This window comes from Pezoporus wallicus, unplaced genomic scaffold, assembly GCF_028554395.1.
Source record: "Pezoporus wallicus isolate ANWC-B61680 ecotype Strahan unplaced genomic scaffold, APGP_CSIRO_Pwel_v1 contig_3820, whole genome shotgun sequence".
Lineage (NCBI taxonomy): Eukaryota > Metazoa > Chordata > Aves > Psittaciformes > Psittacidae > Pezoporus > Pezoporus wallicus.
Window position 1 is genome coordinate 1,165,447 of NW_026643060.1, and position 24,960 is coordinate 1,190,406.

The 24,960-nt window shown below is 36.4% G+C and overlaps 1 protein-coding gene across 4 annotated transcripts in view; it reads left to right on the forward strand.

Moving 5' to 3' along the window:
• CDH11 (cadherin 11) overlaps nt 1–24,960 on the forward strand; it is an 81,319-nt gene that overhangs the window by 44,854 nt on the left and 11,505 nt on the right. For 3 of the 4 annotated variants that reach the window (XM_057396590.1, XM_057396592.1, XM_057396593.1), the window contains 8 exons: nt 11,706–12,101; nt 13,311–13,605; nt 14,385–14,504; nt 18,203–18,370; nt 21,333–21,520; nt 23,028–23,281; nt 24,263–24,399; nt 24,580–24,719. In XM_057396590.1, the coding sequence (XP_057252573.1) occupies nt 11,874–12,101; nt 13,311–13,605; nt 14,385–14,504; nt 18,203–18,370; nt 21,333–21,520; nt 23,028–23,281; nt 24,263–24,399; nt 24,580–24,719 (1,530 nt within the window). In that variant the 5' untranslated portion in view covers nt 11,706–11,873. The remainder of the gene's footprint in view (nt 1–11,705; nt 12,102–13,310; nt 13,606–14,384; nt 14,505–18,202; nt 18,371–21,332; nt 21,521–23,027; nt 23,282–24,262; nt 24,400–24,579; nt 24,720–24,960) is intronic. The other variant, XM_057396594.1, reaches the window with a different exon arrangement.

Here is a 24,960-nt window from a genome sequence, read left to right on the forward strand (position 1 = left end):
TATCATCTTGTACCTGGACTTTCAAATTGTTTCATATTGTCTCCTGCCTGTCTCTATGCTGTATTTTGTTTGGAGTCATAGATAGTTTGTTCTATATGGTATAGCGAGTTGTTGTTATCCATTACAAATGTATGCATAAACATAACGTATTACAACACACAGTCATCCAAAGCTAAGCAAAAAGCCAGAATGAATTAGGCAGTAGTCGCCTGGTCTGTAGATAACCTGTTACAGCCAAAAAAGCTAACCAAAACCAAACCTCAGGCAGGCCAGAACAAGTCCTGATGAACCCTAACATAGGCACTTAGTAAATGTTCATAGTAGCAATCTTATTCTCATATAATCGTTTGTGTCATATTATAGTTGGGTTTAGATACATTTGGGTTTACAAATAACATAATAGCATAAGTGGCTGCTTATGACCTTCATAATGAGTTCTTTGTGCTTATGTTTATCATTCTTTGAGTCTGATTCTAAGCTCCCTTACTGAAGTTTAAACCAGAAAGGGTCCACAGATTTGTACAGATTAAAAAAAAAAAAAAGTTTTTTTTAAGGCAATGTTTACTCTGACAGCCATTACATTTGAACAAGTAGTATGTCTGTCTGTTCAGAAAGATGTTCCCAGTCTTGGATGAATCCCCAGATCCAGTTTCTCCAGCTGGTGCCTGTCTGGTGCTTTATTCTCTCTGTCCACTGGATTTCGAGGAAGCTATTTTTGATTGTAGGTATAGTACAAGTGGTACCAAGTAATTTATTTTTCTTTTGCTAACTCTTCTGAGTTTTTGAGTTGGAAACACTTGCTTTTGGCCTTCAAAGTGGCCATAAAACAACGTCCTTGGGTGTGATATTGTAAAAACATCATCATAAAGTTCAAATACTAATCCATGTGGGTTAGTCTTATGCAATTTTATATTATTTACCAAAGAGATTTAGAGGAAAAAGGAAGATGGGACTGTTCAGCATTATACACAAAGAAAAACATACTCACTGGAGTTTTGCATAGACTTTTAAATTAAAAGTTCCAGGTTCTTTGTAATGTGAGCAAACCAAACAAACATCAGTATTGAATTAAAATCTGTGAAGTCTCAGATACCAAACTAGACTAGAGAACAATATAGAGGGTTATGTCAGCCTGTTCTGATGGTTACATCAGTGGATGATGCATGTTGCTTAGCAGCTATATGATAAATTTCCACAAATAATAGGGGAATCATTAGAAAAGTTGGAACTTAATCTGAGAAAAAACATAAACAAAACTCATGATACACTTAAACCACTGCAACTGACAATTTTAGCCTAACTTGTAAGCAAGAGGAGAAGTACAGGTGAAACACATATTTCTCTCTATCAAGGATAGTAAAATTCATGGAGATGAGAGGTATTTGATCTGATGAATTGCCATACACAGAACCTTCTTAATTGAACTGTAGTAACCTGGTCTCCAAAGCCTCATGCTCTTGCAGACATGATGTATTTGTGCCTGCATGGGAGATGCCATTTGATACAATACACTTGCTCATTAGTCTTGGGCTTTTAGTCACCTTCATCTTGTTCACCAGCTACTTGCTTCTAACATGGTAACTTGGGCTTCTAGTTCACACTAGCTCTCTTGGGCTTGACACATATGGTCTCTAAAAGCTTTCTATTGACACAACTTCCATTTTTTCTCTCTGTGCTCTCACAGAACTGTCAGTAGTCATTTTAGTTTGTTTCTTGCTTCAGCTATGAAGTCAACATTTCTTTCAGAAAACCAAAAAAGGTCCAAAGTTTCTAAGTATTCCATCCTTCTTCCTATAAATGTAACATGTACCAGCGTATTTAGAAAGATTATATTTGGTGACAGACTCTCTCATCGCTCTTAACTCTAATAGTTCCTTTTCCAGAAAAAAAAACATAATTACTCCAAGAGCAATTTATTTAATTATCATTATGGGAGACTTCAAAGGAAATTGATTGGATTGAAATAGTGATAACACCCAGGTAACTTTTTGGAAAGAACATTTTGATAGAAAATGTGCTGTATGTAAGGGTATATTTAAGGGTTTGTTTTTTTCTTTATGTGTGTGTATATATATATATATATATATACACACATGTTAATTCTTTTTATTGATTTTATCAGACTTTATTTTTCTTCTATGAATATAAATACTTCCTCCTGTACTTGTCTCATGTTAAAGTCATTTTATTGAAATATTTTACTGTTCTCAGTCCAGCAGTTCTATCAGCTTGTTTTCCTCTTTCACAAGCTCATTTTCAAGTTACACTTCACTGGTCTTCATTAGGGACAAAATGGTTGTTACTGATTTGGAAGATAAAGCTTTACATGACTGGACACACCTTCATTCGCACTCAAGTACTTTTACTGTCCTGTTGGTTAAAAAGCACATTGGTGATCTAGGATGCAGATATATGCTACAAGCCCTGATATTGCACCTTTAAGGTCAAGACTTGCCCTTAGCTTCAGAGAAATGGTGGCAAATGGAATTTCTGTCTCCAAAACATATAATGCACTTCTAGAATACATCTAATTTTATCTGATGTACATGCTTCAGCTATGAATAACACTAATCTAATTAAACAAATGCCCGTATTTGCCCATTTCCCATGACCAGCTTTCATGTGGAACATCAGTTTCTTATAGTACAGCTTTTATGCAAGAGCAGCCAAAGGTTCAAGTTATTTAAATTTTGCCTCATGTGCATGATATCATGGTTTCAACTACAGCAAGGAACTGCCGTAAAACTACTGTTGTTAATGACTTCTGTGAGAAGAATAGAAATGTTTTGTCGCAATCGTCTATAATTAAAGGTCAGAATTAGTGCCGATCCATAATATCTGGGATGTATTAGTGTTTCATATGATCAGTTAGAGATACGTAATGAACAGGTTTAACTCAAAATGAATGATGCTCATGCAAAATATACTGAATCGTTTGCCTTTTTTTGCAAATGTATCATTTACATGAAAACCAAATTTTAATTGCAAGTTTTCAAGCCTGTCCTTTATGTGCTATTTATATGCTTAGCATCTGATTGAATCACCTTTGCACTTCTTGTTGCATTTTTGATTTTGGATCATAATGTTGGGCATTATATCTTAACCTTATAGCTTTGGAACACTGAAAATACAGATAGGTCCTCTGATTTGTGCTCAGAGTGGGACACGCTGCACAGGAAGATAAAGGGAAGGTTGTATATAATGAAGGTGGTGTTTTCTTTGTGAGTGTTTGCATGGTTTTTAAGGTAAATGGAAATATTTTATGGTGACTATTTACCACAATACATCTCATAAGATACTTATGCAAATATTGTTTGAATTATAATCTTTTGATTTAATAGATTGTAAATAATAATTTAAATTTGAAGTCTCAGTCCTTTCAGCTGTAACTTGCCATTAGGTACTTAAATAGCAATGATCTCCTTTATTAGAGCTTTTGATGCTGTATTAGAAATGTGTTTGAATATTCTGATGTTATTTCATTATATTGAGCCAAAATAGGTCTCTTCACAGACAGTCTCTGCCTATGCAAAAATTAATTATTGATTCAGTTTTTCACTCAGAATATCTCAAAATGGCTTTTCTGCTCTTTATGGAAGAAATTTGCACTACGCTGGAACAGTTAAGCAAACTATCAAAAAGACCCTTACATGTGCATGCATGGCTGAAAGATATGAACTCTTCCCTGTGCAGCTTCAAGAAAACAGAAAAGGAGAAGGTTCTTTGATTAGAAATTTACCTCTCACTTTTCTTTCTCTAGCAAATGTATTTGAAAAAGATGCTCTTAGTAATTCTCTAACTTGTCAAGTTTCATAAAGATAAGTGTTACAGAGGACCTAATTATGTGAACCTCTCTAAATGAGAGTCACAATGGCCTCCAGACTTAAACAAACTGCTGTCAGGGTGCATTGCATGGGCTTCTGAAGTGGCAATGTTTTATCAGAAAATTTCCTACTCGGGGGAGACCAAATTGAAGGGGCCAGGGAATCGAGCAGTCTAGTAGAATTATATTCAAAGTGGAAAAATGCTCTGTAGAGAAGCATATTGGTTCTATAAAGACCACACATGATGCTGTAATAGTTGGCATTTTAGCAGCACTGCTGAAGAGGCCTCTAGAAATGAAGTTGTAAGTACAATACCACAGACTGAGTTTAGATTTCTGATTGCATAGAGGCTGTCAGCCCTTCAGCAAGAGATTATAGATCAGAACAGAAATGGATTGCTCACTGGAATTCTTTCTGGTTTGGTTTGGTAGCAGAATAGACTTGCCTGTAGTCATTAGTTTTTAACAGGTTTTCAGTACCACTCTATAATCCTGTATTTCTGATTCATTTTTGGCATAAACTAAGAAGACCATCAGTAACAACTCAAGTGTTATTTAGCCATTCATAAATATAAGTTCTTAGAGGAAAAAAAATATTCAGGGTTGGCTTAGCATGTAAGTACAGCATTAGTAGTTGGATGTAAGCTGACTTCAGCTGTCATTTGTATCCTCCTTGGGATATCATTTATGGACACTTACATAAGAGCAAACTATTTTGAAACTAGCATGGACATAGGCTGCAGCTATATTTGCTCTTGAGTATATAGGAAATTATGAGAATCCCAGTTTGCCTGAGATGCACAAGAACACAATTGCTATTTCAAATAAACTCTATCAAGAGCCTAGTCATTACTTCAATTGACTCTATCAATCACCATGTTCTTTAATAAGACTACCTTTCTTATGCTAGTTGTTTTCCTGTAGAGTTTATACTTAAAAACAGACATCCTCTGTCACATTTATCTTAAGTGGATCTCCCCAGGGCAGCAAGTAAATGTAAAACTGTTTACAGCCATTTTTCACTTCCCAAGCCTTTTAATATCCCTCTCTCAGGCTTATTTCTGTCATTCACTTCATAATGTACTAAGTTTTCTTCCTACTTTCTATTGCTTTGCATGTGGTACACCAAGTGGCAATTTCATTCTTCTTGGATGAGTACAAATTAAATCAAAGACTGATGAAAATACTTTCTTTCCATGATGATTTCAAAGTTGGATACTGAAGGATATGTTACATCATATTAGTCAGGAGGTTATTTCTCCTCCTCTTTTGTGAAGAAGACTTCTATTTTCAAAAAGCTGTCATTTCATGGTCTCGTGTATGGTTTCCTAATGCTGAGTCTCAAAGCTGCTATAGCAAAATATGGCTTCATTTCAAGAAATATTCTTTAGAGCAGCTGGGGATTATTGGCTTTAAACCTCTCAGTAATCCAATACAGTGCTATAAAACATAATTTTAAAAGGCAAAAGATTAAGACTTCCTTTCATAGGATTTCTACAGAACTCAGAATAGGATTCTACAAAACTTAGCATTTTTAAGGAAACTGTTGCTAAAGATGAAAATTGCCAGTTCTGTAATGACTTTATGTATGTATTTAGTACATACAAATCTTGCCATGACCTAGAATGCCTCTGTAGTAGAATACCCCTAGAATCTTGGCTGTTTGCACACCATATACAAAGTTATATAGCTTAGCTCTGCAGAACTGCAACCTCAGATTCTAACCTTTGTAATTGCATTGTGCTCCCATGCAAAACAGCAGAATATGAACTGGGGGAGTGTTAGGTTCTCAATATTTAGTGGAGTAACTGTGAGACTTTTTTTCCCCAAGTATCTTTAAATATGAAAAACTTCCTTTTCTGGACTAAATAGTTTGTCTTATAAGAGCAATTATGTTTTGTGAATGACACAAAAGTCTTTGTATCAATTTGCATTCAGATTCAGATGAGGGTTATTTGCCATTCATTCCAGTGAGAACTGAAATATGCTTCACTGAGAGATTCAGTGTTTCAGAAGGGCTCACAGGGAGTTAATTGCTGGCGGTCTGCTTTAGAATTGGGAAAAATGAGATTTAGCAGTTACATATGCATAGTGAAAATGTTTTCCTGTATCAGAGATCAGAGCTCTTGTCATTGAAACAAAATGGTTTACATTAGACTACTGCTTATTGGCCTTTAATGCTTGGTTCCCAGTAGATATATATGACTAGTCTCATAGGGCTAGTCATATTCATAAAATCAGTTTGCTGGGTATGGAGTTCTTAATTTTTGAATTTTGCTATTTTGTATGTAATGAGTAAGGGCCATGGACCTGGCAATTTGACAGCAAACTCTGCTGATGTGTGAATAGAGCTTTATGTCCTAATGCTGCCCTTGGAAAAGGGGTTCATTTGAGGGAGCAAAACTCCATCTCCTAATGGGGTGATTTCCTACTGGAAAGACATGCATAAAGCCCTTGACTGCTGAGGTGCAGCTGAAAGTTAAAAAAGCTGGTGTCTCATTCTCCAGTTCAGTTTGTTCCTTTTAAAGTACATCTTGCAAATGATGATGCACCAATGTTGATTCTTTCTTAGTTCTTCATATCATATAAGTATCTCTAGCAAGGAAAAATAAGGCATACTCTAGTTTCAGTGAAAAAAAAAACACAATCCTAATTATAGTCTTGTCCAGACTTAGGGTACCTCAAATCTCACAGAAAGTTTGTCATTCCTCAAGACTGAAGGATTTATTTTAAGAATTAGCTTTGCTATATGTGTCATGTACACTGGATATGCTGTATAGCAGATCTTGATGCATTGCATAATATTATTTCTTGTAAACAAAATGAGATGTATTCTTTTTCACAAGTGGGTTGTACAGTGAGTCTAAGATAAAATTTATTCAAAGATTGGTCTGATAATACAGAATATCTTAAAATCAGCAAGTAATTGGGAAAATTTATATGTGGAAGCTACTGATTCTTGGTATTGCATCTTTTTTTCATAAACAAAAGGGACCAGACTATTCATTTACTTTCATGTACCATTTCCTTGAAATGGGTCAAGGAAGAGAACAAAGTTTTCTTAAACAAGGAAAAAATAAAAATTAAAAACCCCAACTAATTTAAATTTTTAATTGCAAACTAAACCCAAATGTTAAGTTACCCAAATGTTAAGTTATGAAGATGTGTGAAACTTACTGGCTAGGGCTGAATAGCTTTCTGCAGCAAGAGCTAGTATCTTCCAAAATATTTTCATATTAATTTATAGAAATTTCTTGAAAATACTTAGGCATCAGATATTTGAATACAGCAGTCTACAAGGGGATAAAAATACATGCCAGACTGAACTTAGGCAATCTCACTACTATGCATACATTCATACATACTCAATGCACATGAGTAATGAAACATGGAACTATTCCACATTCCTCAATTCATGTATTTTATTAAAAACTCCTAAAGTAGTTAAATTCATGATATGCCTTAAAGATTAACCAGTGTGGGCTCAGTAGGATTCGACTGATTATTTGATCTGGAAATCTTTTTCCTACCTTCTTTCCATGTGAACTACTCATTTTTCATGACCCTGATTATAGTATCCTAGGAAGAGAGTGTTAGCTATCCACTGAAGTTAAACCATGGAGTCTGAACCCTGAGGCTGCTCAGAACAGCCCTTCCCAAAAGCAGAAAACGCCCGAGTTCTTGTTAGCTTTACTGTGCTGGATCACACAGAGGAGAAGCCTCTGCAAAGCTGGGTGTATTACCTAGCCACAGTAGGTCCCTCCCTGCCTCCCTGGGGATCAGCCATCTGTACCCACCATTCCATCCTTATGCCTGAAATTCAGACATCTTTAACTTCAGAACTAATATGATCCAATATTTATTCTGTTGTTAAAAAACTATTCATGTCCTTGTCTGACAATAAAATTATTGTCAAATAAATCATTCATCTTTTCAGCTAATTCTAATTACAGCTAAAGTCTCAATTGGAATGGGAGTTTGCTGTATTTACTTGATACTTTTGCAAAATATTTCAGAACATAATTATCCATTATTATATTTCTACAATGTGTTCTTGACTGCTCTCTGCCAAGTGTATTCCTCAGAACAATTGCTATTTCAATGTATCATCCAGAAGTTATGGCCTACACAAATCAGCAAAATTGTTTAGTCTATTACAATTTGGCATATGGTCATTTAATAGCCCACAGGAAGTCATCATGAATGTCTGGGATTATCTTTTCTATAAATATAATGAAAGAAATTTAAAATTGGCTAGACTTCACTTCCGCAACTGATCTTGTCATTAAAATAATCTTTTCTGGCTCTTTGTTTTTGTCTATTAGTCATATACGAACAGTCATTCAAAATTGTGTGTGAAGTTTTGTGGAGCAGACTGACTTTAGAATAGCCCATTAGAGCTGGGATAACTCCACAATGCCACCTCTCCCCTGTGCTATGCTGCGGGTTGGGTTTCTGTGTTCGGCCATCTCAGTGCAAGATTGCACAAAGAGGATGGAGCTGATGCGCTGTGGAGCAGTCAAGACCCTGATTTTACTCTGTGGCGAGCACCTTGACTGATCAACTTACACAGGCAGTATTGGGAATCTCATTGCATTCGTGTGCCACTCTGATGTGATTTGCTCTTGTGTGGTGGCTGCTTAACTCTAATTTTCCCTTTACCCCGATAGAGCTATTATTTAGTCCCAAAATTCGCCAATATTTTTTTTATTCAGTTCAAATATGTTAATGAAATTCTTCCTTTTGAGAAGTCCATCTTAGTTCATGCACTATGTTTAAGGAAGTGGGAAAAGTAGGAAGCAGATTTTTTTACAGATTTCTTGGGAAAACTTAGGATTTCAAAATTACATGTTGTGCAATTCTAAATGACAATGGAAAAAAACCAGGATGTTGCAGTTTGGTCAACTTCCCACTGAGATCGGTTTTGCTGTAGTTGAGGATTATAATCTATGTGCAGAAATCACAATAATATTGTGGGTATATCCAGGGTCATGATTTTTTAAATAAACTAGAAACATTCACAGCAAATGATTCTGGCAATTTGCTATCTGCGTAGTGTTGTGCAATGCCTGAATAAAAATGCTGCACTCAAAGAACCAGAGCACCAGTCGAGTCAGTTGTGGCAATTGCCATTGTCAGGTCTGTTTTCCATGCTTACAGGATTAAGAAGTATTTTTCCAAGAGAAAAGGAACTACTTTATAAATTATTTACCCGCTTTTCCATATTTCCTGCTTCAAGAAGTAGGAAACTGTAGAATTTCAGCAGCTGAGTTGAGGTTGAAATGTTCAAAAGGTTTTAAGTAGATTGTTTTGGGAAAAAAAAAAAAAAAAGGATAGAAAAAGGTGTCTTCTTTCTTGTTAATAAATACTGCTTTGTTTTTTAATGAAGTCTATTTTAGCTTTAACTTAAGAGCCTCTTGTGTACCTTGCCTTTAAGGACGAAACTGGTTTATGAAAAGCCAAACTGTAGCTGTTTTGAATGTAAGTAATTTCACAAACTTCAGTGGAACCCTGTTGGTTTATTCCATTAGCTTTTCTTACACCAGTAGGAATTGGAGGGCTTACTCCTGTGGCAGCCACTATGTAACTGAACAGTGTATGAACCTTAGGAAGAGAGAACATGAGAGAGGCATGAGAGGCCAGAGGGACCGTACTGGCTGCAGCTCTAGCTTTAATTTCAGCCTATCTACAAGTAAGTCAGTTATTAAAGAGCCAACTTGGCATTACTGGTGAGGAATCCTTTCACATTATAACTCAAACCAGAAGCAATTACCATAAAGAATCTTAGTGATTTTTTTTTATCCCAAGTAGTGGATAAGAGATAACATTAAAGCTCTCTTTATCTTGAAGACATGTGGTCTTATTGCTTCCTCTCTATACATGTGTATGCAGAAGATAAAAAAAAGGGTTAGCAAACAATTATTGCTTTAAATTCTTATTAGTAAATTAAGCATGGATATGTGATTAATATTTCATTTCCAGCTCTTCACACTAGAATAGCTGATAATAAGCAGCATATGTATCATCCTAGTTCTTCCATTATTGTTAAGCATCTTTATAAAATGTTTACTGATTCACATAACAGTATTGGGAAGTTTGGGAATAATGTTCATATTTGTTTACTTATTATCATTATTGAGATAATTATGTGGTATGATAAATAATTATCAGTGAGTTTAATTTTCAAACACTTCCAAAATCTGTTAATCTAAGTAGTTTACTTACTTTTTTTTTTTTCACAGCAGGTTTGAAAATGCGCAGCTGTCTAGGCGTTACCTTCCCATTACATTCTGTTTGGAATATGTAGGCTTCATTTAATAACATTCCAAGCTCCAAATGCAACAGGAGTAACATGCTGTAGATCCCTATAGCAGGAATACTTGCCCAGCATAATTAACTATGCTGGGCATGGCATTGAAGACTGTTGAGCTCAAAGGACACTCCATAGCAAACTACATCTGAAACAGCAGTATCATTGATTAACTGCATGCAATTATGAAGCAGATTGAACTGGCCTTAATATGTATGTGAATTTCTGTAGACAGAAGTAACCTCAGAGCCTGCTTGTTGTGGAAATAATTCTACACCTGCCACAGGGCTGTAAATCTAGGAGTGTTTACTAAGCAGGACAGAATAAATCATTTTACATCTGTAGGATGAGTAGAAAATATAGCGAATTGTCTTTAAAAAGAATTATTATGGTTTAATAAAGTTAAATGATAGGGAATCTTCATAAGTACTGCATATTATGGGCTTCTTTTTTTTTTTTTCTGTGCAAAACTGGGGGGAAAAGAAGTGTCCTTTCCTTTTAGAATTAACTATTATTTTTCACATGCCTGTATGAATACAACATTGAGGTTTCATTAGTACCTTGCAGAAGTATGAAGTGAATTACACTGAAAGCTGAAACAGTGTAGAGACCTTGTAGAAATTGGCTTTTCTTTAAAGACTGAAGGAGCATATATTGGAAACCCCAGGGATAAGTCAAAGTGGCCTTTATGATGGATTGCTAGCTACTGGAGGTATAGAGCTCTATTCAGATTTCACTGTATTATGCAATTTCTGCTTCAAAAATTAATTCTGACCTTTAATAATTATTAGAAAGTAAGAAATCTGTATAATTCTGGTTATTAAAATCACAGGAAAAGTAAGAATAAATACCCAAATCAAATGTTATATCATCAAAAGTATCTGAATATGTTTTTATTGGTTTGTGGCATTTACTGTCATCAGCCCAAAGATGGCAGATTTGGCAATCAGCGCTGCTTCTCTGTGTTGATGACTTGAACCTCAGAGGGAGGTCGAAGAGCTACTTCAAAAGTCTAAATCCAAAATGTAGGTACTCTGAGTTCTGTCAGCCACTGCTCTTGCCTAGTAAAACACCAGTAGTTATTTTCAGCATGAAAATCTGTTGGTCATCAAAAAACATTTCTCCAGGCATGTGTAGGAGTTTTCCATTATTGATGAGCAAATATCTTGCTATCTATCTTATATCTAAACCTATGGCTTAACAGCTTATATCTAAGCCTTGTATCTAAGCTCCAAAGAGGGCTTAGATATAGAGTAGGTATTTCTACACTTAACTTGCATCTTGGGCTAAATCCGTTTGGAAGGATCATAGGAGAATATGGTTCTCTATCTTTCAAATGAGTCAGGAGCAGCAAGTCAGTAGATTTTACAAGGTGGCAGTTACACGTAACATGTACATGTAACAAAACTACAAATATGTTCATTATTCAGTATAATTATTAATATATTTTACTCTTCTTATTATCTCAATATTTCCTAAAGTAGTTCTAGTTTTATTTTGCTTAATGAAAAAATTACTGCACTTCAAAGACATAAAAGAACTGACAATCTTCTCTATTTTACTTTCTTTCAGGAATTAAGTTGGGAAGCTTCAGAGCATTAAAGTGATGCGCTTAATGTGTGGTGGCATCCTATGTGCACAACATTTTATCTGAAACTTTTCAGTAGCCCCAGACTTTTTGACTTCAAAGGTGGAAGGGGTAGATTCTTGGATACTCCCGTGCCTACAAAATAACCAAAAATGAAGGAGGACAATTGTTTACACGCTGCTCTTATCTGCTTGGGCATGTTGTATTACAGCCATGCCATAACTACAGAAAAACTAAACCACACAAGGCCATCACTTCATGGTCACCACGAGAAAGGAAAAGAAGGACAAGTTCTGCATCGGTCTAAAAGAGGCTGGGTGTGGAATCAGTTCTTTGTTATAGAAGAGTATACAGGACCAGATCCTGTACTAGTAGGAAGGGTAAGAATGGATTTCTTTTTTCATTCATCAGTTAATATTCTTAATTTATATTATTTTGTGAGTTGCTTTTTTTCTTGCTGTTCCTTTCTGTTGTATTAGTTGCTTCTTCAGCAGCTACTTATTCACCTAGAATTCAGGTGATAAACAAAATACTACTGAAGCAAATACAAATTTTTTTCCATTGACCTCAGCAGTCTTCAAATGAAGGTGTACAAGCTCTTATTTAACAGAACAGCAAGAGCCACAGCAACCACTAGAGCAACAATATGTCTCAAGAATACATGGTATCACTTTTTGTTCTTTAAAAATAGTAATGTCTAACCCAGCATCTCTGTGAAAGTGTACTCAACAGGTATCTCGTCATCTTTTCATTTTCAAGTTATCAGTAAAATTAAATATATAAGGAGTAGATATAGAGGGAGGTATATCTGTGTGCACACATCCTGGAGTGATTTTTTTATTCTGTTACTGTCTAACACCAACAGAATATAAATACATGAATAAAAGAGTGTGTTTGCTAGTTTATAAATAGTCAGCATAACTGTGTTAACCCCAGCACAAAAGGAGTGAAGAACAGGATCAGTGGCAGAAAATACTATTCTGGGTATTCTGGTTTAAAAGATTATTAGTGTTGTGCAATTGGTAGATGTCAATATAAAATCAATAAGTGTATAATTTGACCCAATGTTTCCCCAGTTCATCAAACTGAATTGTGCATTGGTTGTGAAACTAAGAATATTTAGTAAGTATGTATTACTTTTTTTATATTAAAGAGGTGGTTATTAAAAACTTGTTGGTAATCACTGATTGGATCATTCTTTACGTCCCATTTGTCACTTAAAACCTTTTACTTGCAACCTAGTAGAATACGACTAGTACAAAGTGTAAAAATTACTCTTCCTTCCAACACCGTTTGAATAAATAACCTTTTATAACTATCTTCTTATGTATTCTCTTCCTGAAATCTTCAAGCTTGGGTCTCAGTAGCACCCTAAGTGTGATAGCAGCATGCAGGTCTCTGCAGGCAGCTTCTCTGAATGCAAGGCGGATGTGTTCACAACATGTGCCCGAATATGGATTATTGCTTGATGGAAGGGAAGATTTTTGAAAGATGTGAAATTACAGTAATATCATAAACTCTTTTTTTCATGAACAGGTACACAAAATGTATACCATCCTGTTAAGGTATATCTGTTTCTCATTTTGTAGCTGCATTCAGATATTGATTCTGGGGATGGAAATATTAAATACATTCTCTCAGGTGAAGGAGCGGGAATCATTTTCGTTATTGATGACAAATCAGGGAACATCCACGCAACAAAGACACTGGACCGGGAGGAGAGAGCTCAGTACACTCTCACGGCACAGGCTGTAGACAGGAACACTAACAGACCTTTAGAACCACCTTCTGAATTCATTGTTAAAGTTCAAGATATAAATGACAACCCGCCTGAGTTTCTTCATGAAAATTACCATGCAAATGTGCCAGAGAGATCAAATGTAGGTAAGTACTCCTAAATGCACTTCAATTCCTGGCCTTATGGAAAATGTTACATTGTCAGTATGTATTGACTTTAATTCTTGTCTAGAATTTGGAGAAGTAAAATTCACTTCATGCTCCCCCAGTGACTCAGTCAATTTATCTTGTTTGCTGACCAAATCAAGCCCTGCCCAGCACTAACCTTCATGGCTGAGGTGTCTCAAGGTGGTTCCTAGTATAGGACTTTTTCTTCCTAGGAAGGACCACTAGGATCCCATGGAATTTATGGAGTATGAATCCTCTGTGGGGTAAACATCATCATTATTCCTTTGGGAGAGATGTGTAATGAAAAAAGGGAGTTACTGCCACACTGTCTAATGCATCTTCATCTCCTGTTTGAGTTTGAGTCTATATCAGAGATTTCTACAGGAATTGTTTCTCTGAAACTTACTGAGGAAAATATAAAAAGAAATCTCCATTGTTTGGCTGTCTAATGACAAAAGCAATATAATGCTTAAACAACTGAGGAAGAAACATAATGGTGCAGAGTGACTGCTGACTTTTATATCTACCTCACTGCTTAGAACACTAATCCACATCACAGCTAGTGACAAATCTTGTTGGGTCATATAAGTTTATTTTGTCATATATAAATTGCCAAGTGGATTTTTTCCATTTACCAAACCTGGAAATAAAAGTGTTAAGAAATAGTTATGCTGTATTACTGAAAGCATCTCTGCATGGTTCTTACAGACATGTTTGATTTTGACTGTATTGCATCTGTGTTTGCTCTCCATTTTCAGGTACATCAGTTATTCAGGTAACAGCTTCAGATGCTGATGATCCTACCTATGGGAACAGTGCCAAATTGGTTTACAGTATTCTTGAAGGTCAGCCGTACTTCTCGGTGGAAGCTCAAACAGGTATTATTGAGCAGTTTATTTGTGTAGGACCTCATAAATGGAATACATTAAATGTAGAAATAAATGTATTCATTGAGGCAGTACAGTTGGATATATCTACTGATGTGTTTGAGCAAAACTTTCTTCATTCTCTTCTGATTCTAGCTAAGCGCTTTCACAGGTTGGTTCCCTGCATTTGGTAGAGCTCCTGGGTACACTACCAGTACCCATGACCTGCGTCATGAAGTGACCTCCTTGGGACCAACGACCAAGTTCATGATACCCTTGTACTGAATTAAGGTGAAAAGACACCAACCAGCCAGTTTTATGATTTATTAATACAAAATATAAGGCATGTGGTTAGATATAATAGCTCAACAATGATTGCTTTAACTGGATAAATAAGTCCCATGCCATGCGTTTTTACTTAGATCTAGTCACTAATCAGTAAAAAAGAGAGGAGAGGAGAAATCAGAGAGAAAAAAAAGGGAAAGAAAGAGATAGAAAAGTATCACCACCCATGGATACAGTGATGTCTCATTGGTCCTCTTTATCCATGGTGTCTTTGGTGGTGCGAGCTCTCCCTCTGACCTGAGCCTGGCACTTTTATGCTCATATTCTTTTGGGGTGTTGTCCATAATTTGCATGTGAAGCATAGAGATTCATTACTATGATAATGTTGGGTACAATTTAGTGGGCACTTGTGAAGTTCCGAAGCTGGGGTTCCCTTAAGAGTTCTCCATGTGGTCGTTGTCTCTCATGTCTTGGTGTCTGCTTTGCAAATCCATCCTCTGAGTGATCCTTGAGTCATCCTTTCACATTCCTGTGGAAGCTTAGCAGCTTTGAAGAAAAGGGTCAGAACAATCCTATCTAAGCAGTATTGATAGCCGTTGATAACATCCTTGTTATTTGCTTTGTTTAGGCTCAAAGCTTCCCATGGTCAAATGCAAATGGTGCCTGAGACAAACTCAATATCCAGGTTCTCAGAATAGACTGTGGCTCAATCACTGCTGGGCTCGGTATCCGGTGTCTTCATTCACAGTGGTTATAGGCACATAAGATCAGAAGGAAATATAGAAGTGACAATACGTGTAATCATACATCGCAGGATAGCTGTGCCAGTCATGAACAATATCTTCATTTAACAATAACATGTCTAAAGGTAACTGTTTCTACAAAACCAGAAAGGGTCCCAGTGCAAGTTTGAGAATTATGGCTCTGGGAGATCAGAGGATGGTGATTATCCAGAATGGCAATCACAAGGCAAAAACCCACATATCAAGATCATATTGTCTCCAGTTAGAGCAATTTTACATTTTGGCAAGACCACAATGATGACTTGTTTGATACTGAGGCAAAAGTGAATCCTGGTTTGAATGGTGTGAAACCCTGACTGTCTAATTCAAACCAGGCGCTATTATTATTGGGTGGTTATTATGGGGGGGGGGGGGGGGAAGCCAGGGAGGGTGTTAGCTTTTCTTGTTGGACAATCTGTCCTCTGTATGCACTAGGTTGTGTTTATTGGTTGATTAGACTATAGTATGCTAGTTTCCCATCCCCAGAGTTGTAAATATATTGTTCCTCATAAAATCTGATCACAGATAGAAGTTATGTTTAAACCTTCTTCATAATATGTGCAGGTTGTGCTACTGATCCTGGAAAAATTGAATGTCTGATTAATTTGTACAGAAACTTGCTTTCTATCTGAGGAGTAAGAATTGGCTACTTCAAAGATACCCCGGGTATTCCACAGTCATAGCAAACTTCTAGATATATCTATGGGAAGAATACCCATGGAAAGAGAGTCTTCTACAGATTTAGGCAGAGGCAAGCAAGCAGTAATACTAGATTCATTGAGGGCAGTTGCAAACCCCTTTATCAATGTTAGGACTAAGTTGTCCTCCAAACCATGGAAATATGAGTGGATAAAGTATTTTTATGTTGGTTATGTTCCTGATTCTGGCAGTAGATTTGCCAAAACACATATAAATACATTATCCAAGACATATCTTTCTAGCACAGGTTAAAAATGCTATTTGACTTGACTTCAAACTGGTTAAATTGGTGGGGCAATAAAACTGCAGTTAGCTTACTTAGGGGACAAGCATAGATGAAAAACAATTCTCTGATGCTTGTCACACTAGTTATGCAACTTGATTACTGTTGGGTCTGTCACCCAGATGTGGTGGGTAAAAGTGCAAAAAATACCCTATAAAACACTTAGAAATTCCCCAAACCATTGGAGGTATCTGGTAGAGAAAAGTTAATGGAGATGGACCCAGTAGGGGAGCATCAGCAAGTGGACACATGGATCTTCACCTGATTTGCTTTTTGGCCAGTCACTCCTGCAAAGGACATTGTTTGGACTTCATAGTCCAACCACACTTGTACATACCTGATCTAAAAGGAAGGGATGATCCACCTGGTATGGATTTGATGATCTTTACCATGGGCATCAGTAGCTACCCAGGTATACAGATTTTTTTGAGCTTTCAGTACTAGAGGTACTTGTCCCACAGTGCGTAAAGCCACTAGAACTGGTTGTCCTGGGTAGGACATTGGATTCCTTGGATTCCTATTCTCTGTGGTTCTGGGTAAGAGGGATGGAGGATTACAGCAAAAAGCTGTGAGTCTGGGGCAACCATATACTCCCCATCATCCACTGACTTTAGTTACTGCATCAGATATTTGTCCTGCCTGTCCAGGGTCGTGTGGTCTCAGGTTCATGTTAGGAGTCCATTAGTTCGTTTTACAGTACCATTTGCCTGGAGATAATATGGGGTATGGAAAAACCCACTGTATCCCTTCATCTCATGCCCATTCTTGAACCACACTAGCAGTAAAGTGGGTACCATTATCTGATTAGGTAAGTCTGGGTTTAGAAAAAAACTAAACCATGACTTCAGACTGTCCACTATATATTTCCCTGTTGCTCACAGGGCAGCTTCATCTTGAGTTAGTCCAGAAATTACGTCGACCGCTACCAACCCGCATCTTTTTCCTTCTGAGAGACAAAAAGGACTGATGTAATCTATTTGCCAAATATCCCACAACCCCTTGTTGTCCCTTAAGTGTAGGGTTTGGTCCTTGAGAGGGTTACATTCCTGTAGTCCTGTACAGTATAGGCCATTTGCTGAGATATTGGTGTTACATCACAGACCATCCCCTATTGACTGCCTCTTTATAAAGGTCTTTACTTCCAGAATGACCTCATTTAACATTCTAACAGCTGTCCCCATATTTCTCTCTCCACTTCCACTGCTAATGTGGCTGGATGGGTTAGTGGATCTACTTGATTGTTCAAAAGGTGAGCAGGGTGATCTCCTGTTTGCTGTGCAGCTCCTCATCCTACTAGGAAGGATTTCTGTTTAGCAGTGCAGGGGATTTCTTCCCATTTTTCTCGCTGCCACACCACTACTTGATTAATTTCCCATTGCTTTTGTTCCCAAAATGGGAGCCATTCAGTACATCCCTAAAATGCAGCATATGAATTAGTGTAAATGAACACTGGTTCTTTGCTTTCTGCTTCTTGTTCTATCACATTCCAAACTGCTATCAACTCTCCTACCTGAGCACATGCACAGCGAAGGGAAAACAGAATCTGCACCATCACTGCTAGTATTGCTCTATTTTAATGCAAGATATAAATGCAGTAACCATTTTTTTGTGATGTGAGCTTGTAAAAATTTTTATGCACTGTATTTTCTTTGTATTCATAGGAATTATACGAACTGCCCTTCCGAATATGGACAGAGAAGCTAAGGAAGAGTATCACGTTGTAATACAGGCAAAAGATATGGGAGGACACATGGGAGGCCTCTCAGGGACAACCAAAGTGACAATTACACTTACAGATGTCAATGACAACCCACCAAAGTTCCCACAGAGTAAGTAACAACAAAACCCTTTATCACATTTACTATTGGCATCTATATATGTATAGTTACAGACATACTCTAAACGTAAAAAAGCAGTAAGTGTTGGATTTTCACAGTCTGTATGTGAATAGATGAGTATTATGTACACATTTTTGCTTGCAACATACACAGCTTTAATACCTGAATTATTTGCTTTCTATTGCAAAGTAAGACTTTTTTAAGATTAAGATTACATTGTAAAGATTTCTAACCCTACACTTCATTTTTGAAACTACTGGACCATGTCATATTAGAAATACACCTATGATATGATCAGGGACACATAGTTTGGTCTTCTCTGTTAACAGAGAAAGAAGCCACATTTCTTGAGATCTGTTTTGTGTGTTAAATCAAACCAGTAAAAAATACTGGAAACCGTGCCTGCAGCAGTGCTGGGATAAGCTGGTTTACTTCATTTCCTGTTTTCCTAATTATACTGTGGTTGTAAGAGATACCTTAAAAAAGCAAGCAGCATTTACTACTCTGCACGGGCCACAAGAACTTTAAGAAATCATTGCAGGGAAATTGGAGGAGTTTAAAACAAAAATTCATACACGTATTGTGAAGGAACAGATTCTTCTGTGTTGGGAGAGTTGCAGTGTGCACACATAGCATGTATGCATCAGTAAGCTTGCCAGTTAGACTTACAGTGTTTGAAAGAATTTCCCAAGTAGTCTCATCACGCTTTTCAGTACTCCCAAGTTCATAGCTATTTGCCAGTATAGTTATGATAGTAATTTTCAATGAAAAAAATCCACTTTGTTTTTTGATGAAGATGGACAAAGGAAAGGAGATCTACTTTATGTTCTTACAGATGCATTTCTCAGGTTTGAAGTCTCTTACTTTTCTTGGCCCTTGATGGAAGTGTTACACAATACATTATCAGCTCCTGATTATGCCCTTTCAGGTCTTTGACAGACCTTCAAGTGAGTGAGCATCATTTTTTATTTGAGATAGCCTTCCCTGTTAAATGTTGGTGCTTCATCCTTCACTCCTATAAACACTTCAAGTGAGTGATAAATGTCCATAAAGATAAAGATTAAGACTGGACTCTCAAGAGTTATATTTGTCATGGCAATGCAAACTAAATTTAGTACAATTGCATTTTTAAATTGGTGTTTGAAGTGTATTGCTGGTGGTCAAATAAAGCTATTTTTTATACCTGTGCTATTTATTTTTCATATATAAAATTAATCAGGGCTGGCATTAACAGGCTCAGTCTCTGCAGTTGGGTGGAAGTACATTAATAGACCCACACATCTGTTCTGTATCTCATCTCCTCATGTGTTCATGTTTTTTTTTTTTTTTCCTTTGGGTGCAGTGTGTGCATCATCCTAGCCCACCACGGTTCTCCTCTGAGAAACATTATGACATTGATATTTTCTGGACATGACTGTGTCTCCTGACAACAGCTCCTCTTCCAGTGCTGCCGACTAGGGTCTCATACAAGTGCTTAAATGACAAAGCCAATACCTACATGTAAAATCTATGTCAGTATTTTCTACCATTCTAATAAGAATGTATTAAAATGTCAGGTTTTACATACCTTACAAACATACCTCTTCACTCCAAATCATAGTCTGGGATCCTAGTACATGGTATTTTATTGAGTAACTCCACCAAATTATGGATTTTTCTCTACAAATTCAAGCTACTTTACTGAGTGTTTTGGGAGAATATTCAAAATTATCAGAAGTGATCGCAGTTACTGTACTTAATCATGTACTCCCAACTTAAAAACTTAATTTGGAATTTTGTACCTTAAAACCAGGATTTGATCTGTTTATATGAACATCCAAGTGACTGACTTTTTATTCTTTTTATTTTTTTTTTTCTTCTTGTTCATTGCTCAAACTCTTAATGAGTTATGTCTTGAATTTATAGTTCTTTGTGACTGGAGTTAATGACCTATTTCTATAACATGTGCCAACTGTTTTTGTGGGTAATGAGCCAAGTTTCTGCCTGGTGTAAGTTTCCTGATATTCCTAGGGTGCTCATGTAGCAACAAAGAAAAATTATGAAGGGGGAAATAAATTAGGTTATTTTATTTTCTCATGCTCCTTTTTTTCCAATGTGTTAATACTGTTGAAGCAACAGAAAATGATAACATAGATCTGTACATTTAGGATCAGGTTGTGTTATCTGAACTGTAGAATGAGTTGGGAAGGTTCTAGAATTTATGCTGCCTAAAAGACAACTTTAGGAGAGCAAATTTATCCAGGGTCACCATCGCTTTCCTCTAGTATGCCCAAATACTCAAGAAACCTCTATGGCACCACATCTGTGGGATGTTTGGAGATGGTTTTCCTATTAGAGTTTGATGAGGGAAACCCATTTTTTGTTTGGTATGGAATTCCATACAAATTGGTATGTATTCTCTGTTGTGTTAAATTCTAATAATCATTGCTACTGTATGTTCACACTCCGAATTAAAGCCATAGAAAGCAGCAGATTTATTTTCCAGCTAACACAGCAGCGAGCTCTTATCCAATTCATTGTATATAATTTGTGGCTCCTGAATGAACGAGCAGAAAAGTTCCTGGACTCTACAGAATATGAGGTCATACCATGAGTCATATGTAAGAGAATTTTCCTTCCATTTTTCTAATAACGTTTCTAATACGAATGATAACCTTGATGTCACAACAGTTTCTGCATTCTGAATGATTGGCTGTCTTTTTAACTCCACCCTGAACAGAGATACACAGATATTGTTTAAAACATCAGTGAGAAGGTAATATTATATAGATTACCAATGAATTTTAAGATTTCACTGATAACTTCTTTCTCAGAGCTCTCTATAACATAGAATTCCCTCAGAGGATGTAAGAAATACTGTGTTTATTTGGAAGTCACAAGTTAAATAAGTAAATATACAACTGGAGAGCAGATTGAATACTTAAAGGCAAATGCCTTTTTTTTCTTCCACCAGGTGTGTACCAGATGTCAGTGTCAGAAGCAGCTGTTCCAGGAGAGGAAGTAGGAAGAGTGAAGGCCAAAGATCCAGATATTGGGGAAAATGGCTTAGTAGCTTACAGCATTATTGATGGGGATGGCATGGATATGTTTGAAATTACAACAGATTATGAGACTCAGGAAGGTGTTGTAAAGCTCAAGAAGGTGAGCAATGCCTACTAATGTGTGGTATTCTTCAGTGCCAACAGAATATTTGGTAATAATGGATTGCCACCTAAGCTAAAATATCAGTAAATACAATTTCACTTAATTTGTTTCTAAAGCTGTGATTAACTCTTAATATTCCATTTCCCCATTAGCTGAATTGGAATGGAAGAAAATAACCCAGAAGAATTACATAAATACTGTACAGTGGATTAATTGCACAAACTAAATGAATTCATAATAAAAAGTCACGGTAAAATACAATGCCATCAGCTTCATTGTTAATGAAGTTTTGCCTAGTGCTGATAAGTAGCAGACATTCACTGTTGCTTTATGTTCAGTCTGAATAGCCTCATGCCCTGTAGTTTGAATTCTTCAGCTGTGCATTGTCCACAATATTGTTCTGAAGGAGTCACAGGCTATGCGAAAAGCAGCAAGAATATTAAGGTGATTTCACATACAATACAACAGTGTGATCTTTAAAACTGTTATTAAATGAATTTTCAATTACAAATTATAAATCATAAATCTTATTCATTATTTAAGCATTATTATTTTGCCCTTTGTATCTTTATAGCTGTTAATCTCTCTTGGAGATAATCAAAACTCAAAGAAGAAGGCCTGGACAACTTAACTTCAAAGTTAGCCCTGCCCTGCGCATCGGGGCATTCTCTCAGGAAGAGACCCAGAGGTCTCCTCTGGTCAAAACTATGCTGTAGTTCAATTACTGTGTCTGTTCTAGAGGTGGGAGTGTATTGTATTTTTTGTGTATATTTTAACATGTGAGCGAACTGTCACACCATTCAGTCTATGGATTAGCATACTTTGTGAATTGTGGTTGGTACCTGCATGACCATTTTGAGGCTACCAATACTGCAACACTGCAGCCATTTCATGTCAATGACAATGCAGATATGCTGTCACTTTGATCAGGGTTCCAAAAGAACTTAGATCATGGGATGTTTTTTACCTCCCCTTCGTAAAGTTCTATGAGATATATGGATAGAAAGAATTACAGAATTAAAAGCGCTGCAAACCGTCTTGTTTCCTCTACTACTTAACTTGTCTGTGTCCTATCTCATGGTGCACCTAGTAGCAATTCAAGACACATCCATATCTCTAAAGAAATGCCTGCCAGTTTGGGATAGACCAAGCATGGCATTTTATGGAAAACCCTTTCCTATCCATCACCCTTGTACTACCTGAAAGTTTTCATGTAGAAAAGGTTAATTTTCCCAGCAAAGATGATTTCCTGAGTTATACAGCAGTCAGAGAGCAAGACAAGGACACTGTCATGATATTTTGAGTGCCGTCCTATGCTGCTCCATACATAGAATGTAGCTCCTTCCATTTGAGTCTTTATGCTTTTAAATACACACATTTCAGTCCAAGCTTGTTGACAGATGCTTACATTTGTTTTATGTCATTGAATACGAGGGGACTGCTTACTGCTTTTGCACTCTAGTTTTCCTGACTGTGCAATGCATTATTGTCTTGCTTCTTGCAGGTCTTGGATTTTGAAACCAAAAAGTCCTACAGTCTGAAGGTAGAGGCAGCCAATGTACATATTGATCCTAAATTCATCAGCAATGGACCATTTAAAGACACAGTAACAGTGAAGATATCAGTAGAAGATGCTGATGAGCCACCTGTGTTTTTAAAGCCAAGTTATATTTTTGAAGTACAAGAAAATGCAGCATCTGGTACTGTGGTTGGAAAAGTACATGCCAAAGACCCTGATGCTGCAAACAGTGCTATAAGGTATGCTTCCTTAGGGTAGGCTGTTTCTTTCTAAGCATTAGCTTTTAGAATTGTTACACAAGTTATTAAGATAGTGTGATAGATCTACCATAGTAATATTCTAAATTCAACCAGAATAATAACTTTAACCATACAGCATTGTTTTTATGTCTTGTTCCGTAAGCTACTAGTTTCTCAAAGCCTGTATCACTAAGAAAGCATACCATAGCTATGTCTAAAATATACATGACATCTGTGCTAAACTCTGTTCTAAATTATATTTTCCATAAATATCCTATGCTGTTATCACAGCATGTTTTTTCTCAAAATTTAGAAGTCTACACAGTAGATTCTAGATTATGTTGGCTAATTGCTAAGCATAATGATGAGCACATACACACTCTCTCTGCAGTTACATTGAGTAGTCTTCTATTCATTTATTTTTGTTTGTCATGTTTTCAGTGTAAATTTAAGTATGAAACTCTTTTGTGGTTATAGTTAACATTTCAAAGAATTTCAACGTAAAGATACATAAAGCAGAGCTGTGTAAAGCCAGACAAATGTGTAGATAATGGATAATATTTAGTAATCTGGTATGATTAATTAACATTCTGAGTAATCCAGTTACCAGAAGAGTTAAAAGATCTTCATGATTAATATGAAACAGAAGAAAATATAAATATTTCAGTAGATATGTTTATCATGTTTTATAAGAGAAGAAAATACATGCTATTTGGGGGGTTGCTCCCACATAATCACTTTAAAAAACAATAGTTTTCACTCACTACAAACATTCTGATGCAATATTTTTTTCTAAATGTAATAACCAACCAGGTGAATCTCTTTTAAAGAGTGCGTATCATCCCTTTGACAATGATATTAAGGGTAACAATAAGTGCATTACTTACGGTTTAAAAAAAAAAAAAAAAAATTAACAAATTTGGATTCATGAAAATAGTATACCTTTCTTTTATCTAATTACTGGCTTGCAATCTTCTTTAGATATTCAATTGATCGTCACACTGACCTTGAAAGATACTTTATTATTAATGCAGAAGATGGCAATATCAAGACAATAAAAGCTTTGGATAGGGAAGAAATTGCTTGGCATAATATCTCTGTCTTTGCAGTTGAAGTCCGTAAGTATTTTACTGAGGTATTTTATAATCAGTGGTATAAATTCTGTAGACTTCTAATTGTCTCAGTTTGATAAGCTGAAATAAATCTCAATAGAAATACTTTAGCCTATTCAGTTTTTACCTGGATGCAGCTGGGTTTTGTTTGCTTTGAGGGGATTTCCTGCTTTGTTTTCATTTCAGTTTTGCTTGCTCCTGTAGACAAACAACACCAGGAAGCCAAAGTTCCAGTTGCAATTAAGGTTGTTGATGTCAATGACAATGCTCCAAAATTTGCGGCAGCTTATGAAGCATTTGTCTGTGAGAATGCTCGAAGCAATCAGGTATGCCTGTGCCCACCACCTTCCTTTCCGCAGGGTGTTTGCCCAGTTTTGTGTTGGCAGCTCAAATGAGTGCTAATAAACAAACATTTATTTTGAAATGTTGGCCAAAATGCTTAGAGCATTTTGGAAAGGGCACTTTCTGCACATTTGCAGAAGGGCCCTTTCCTGTGATTTTATTTTTAACAGCTATTAACAGTTATAGATCCAATGCTAAATGCATTTAATATCATTGGTGTTGACT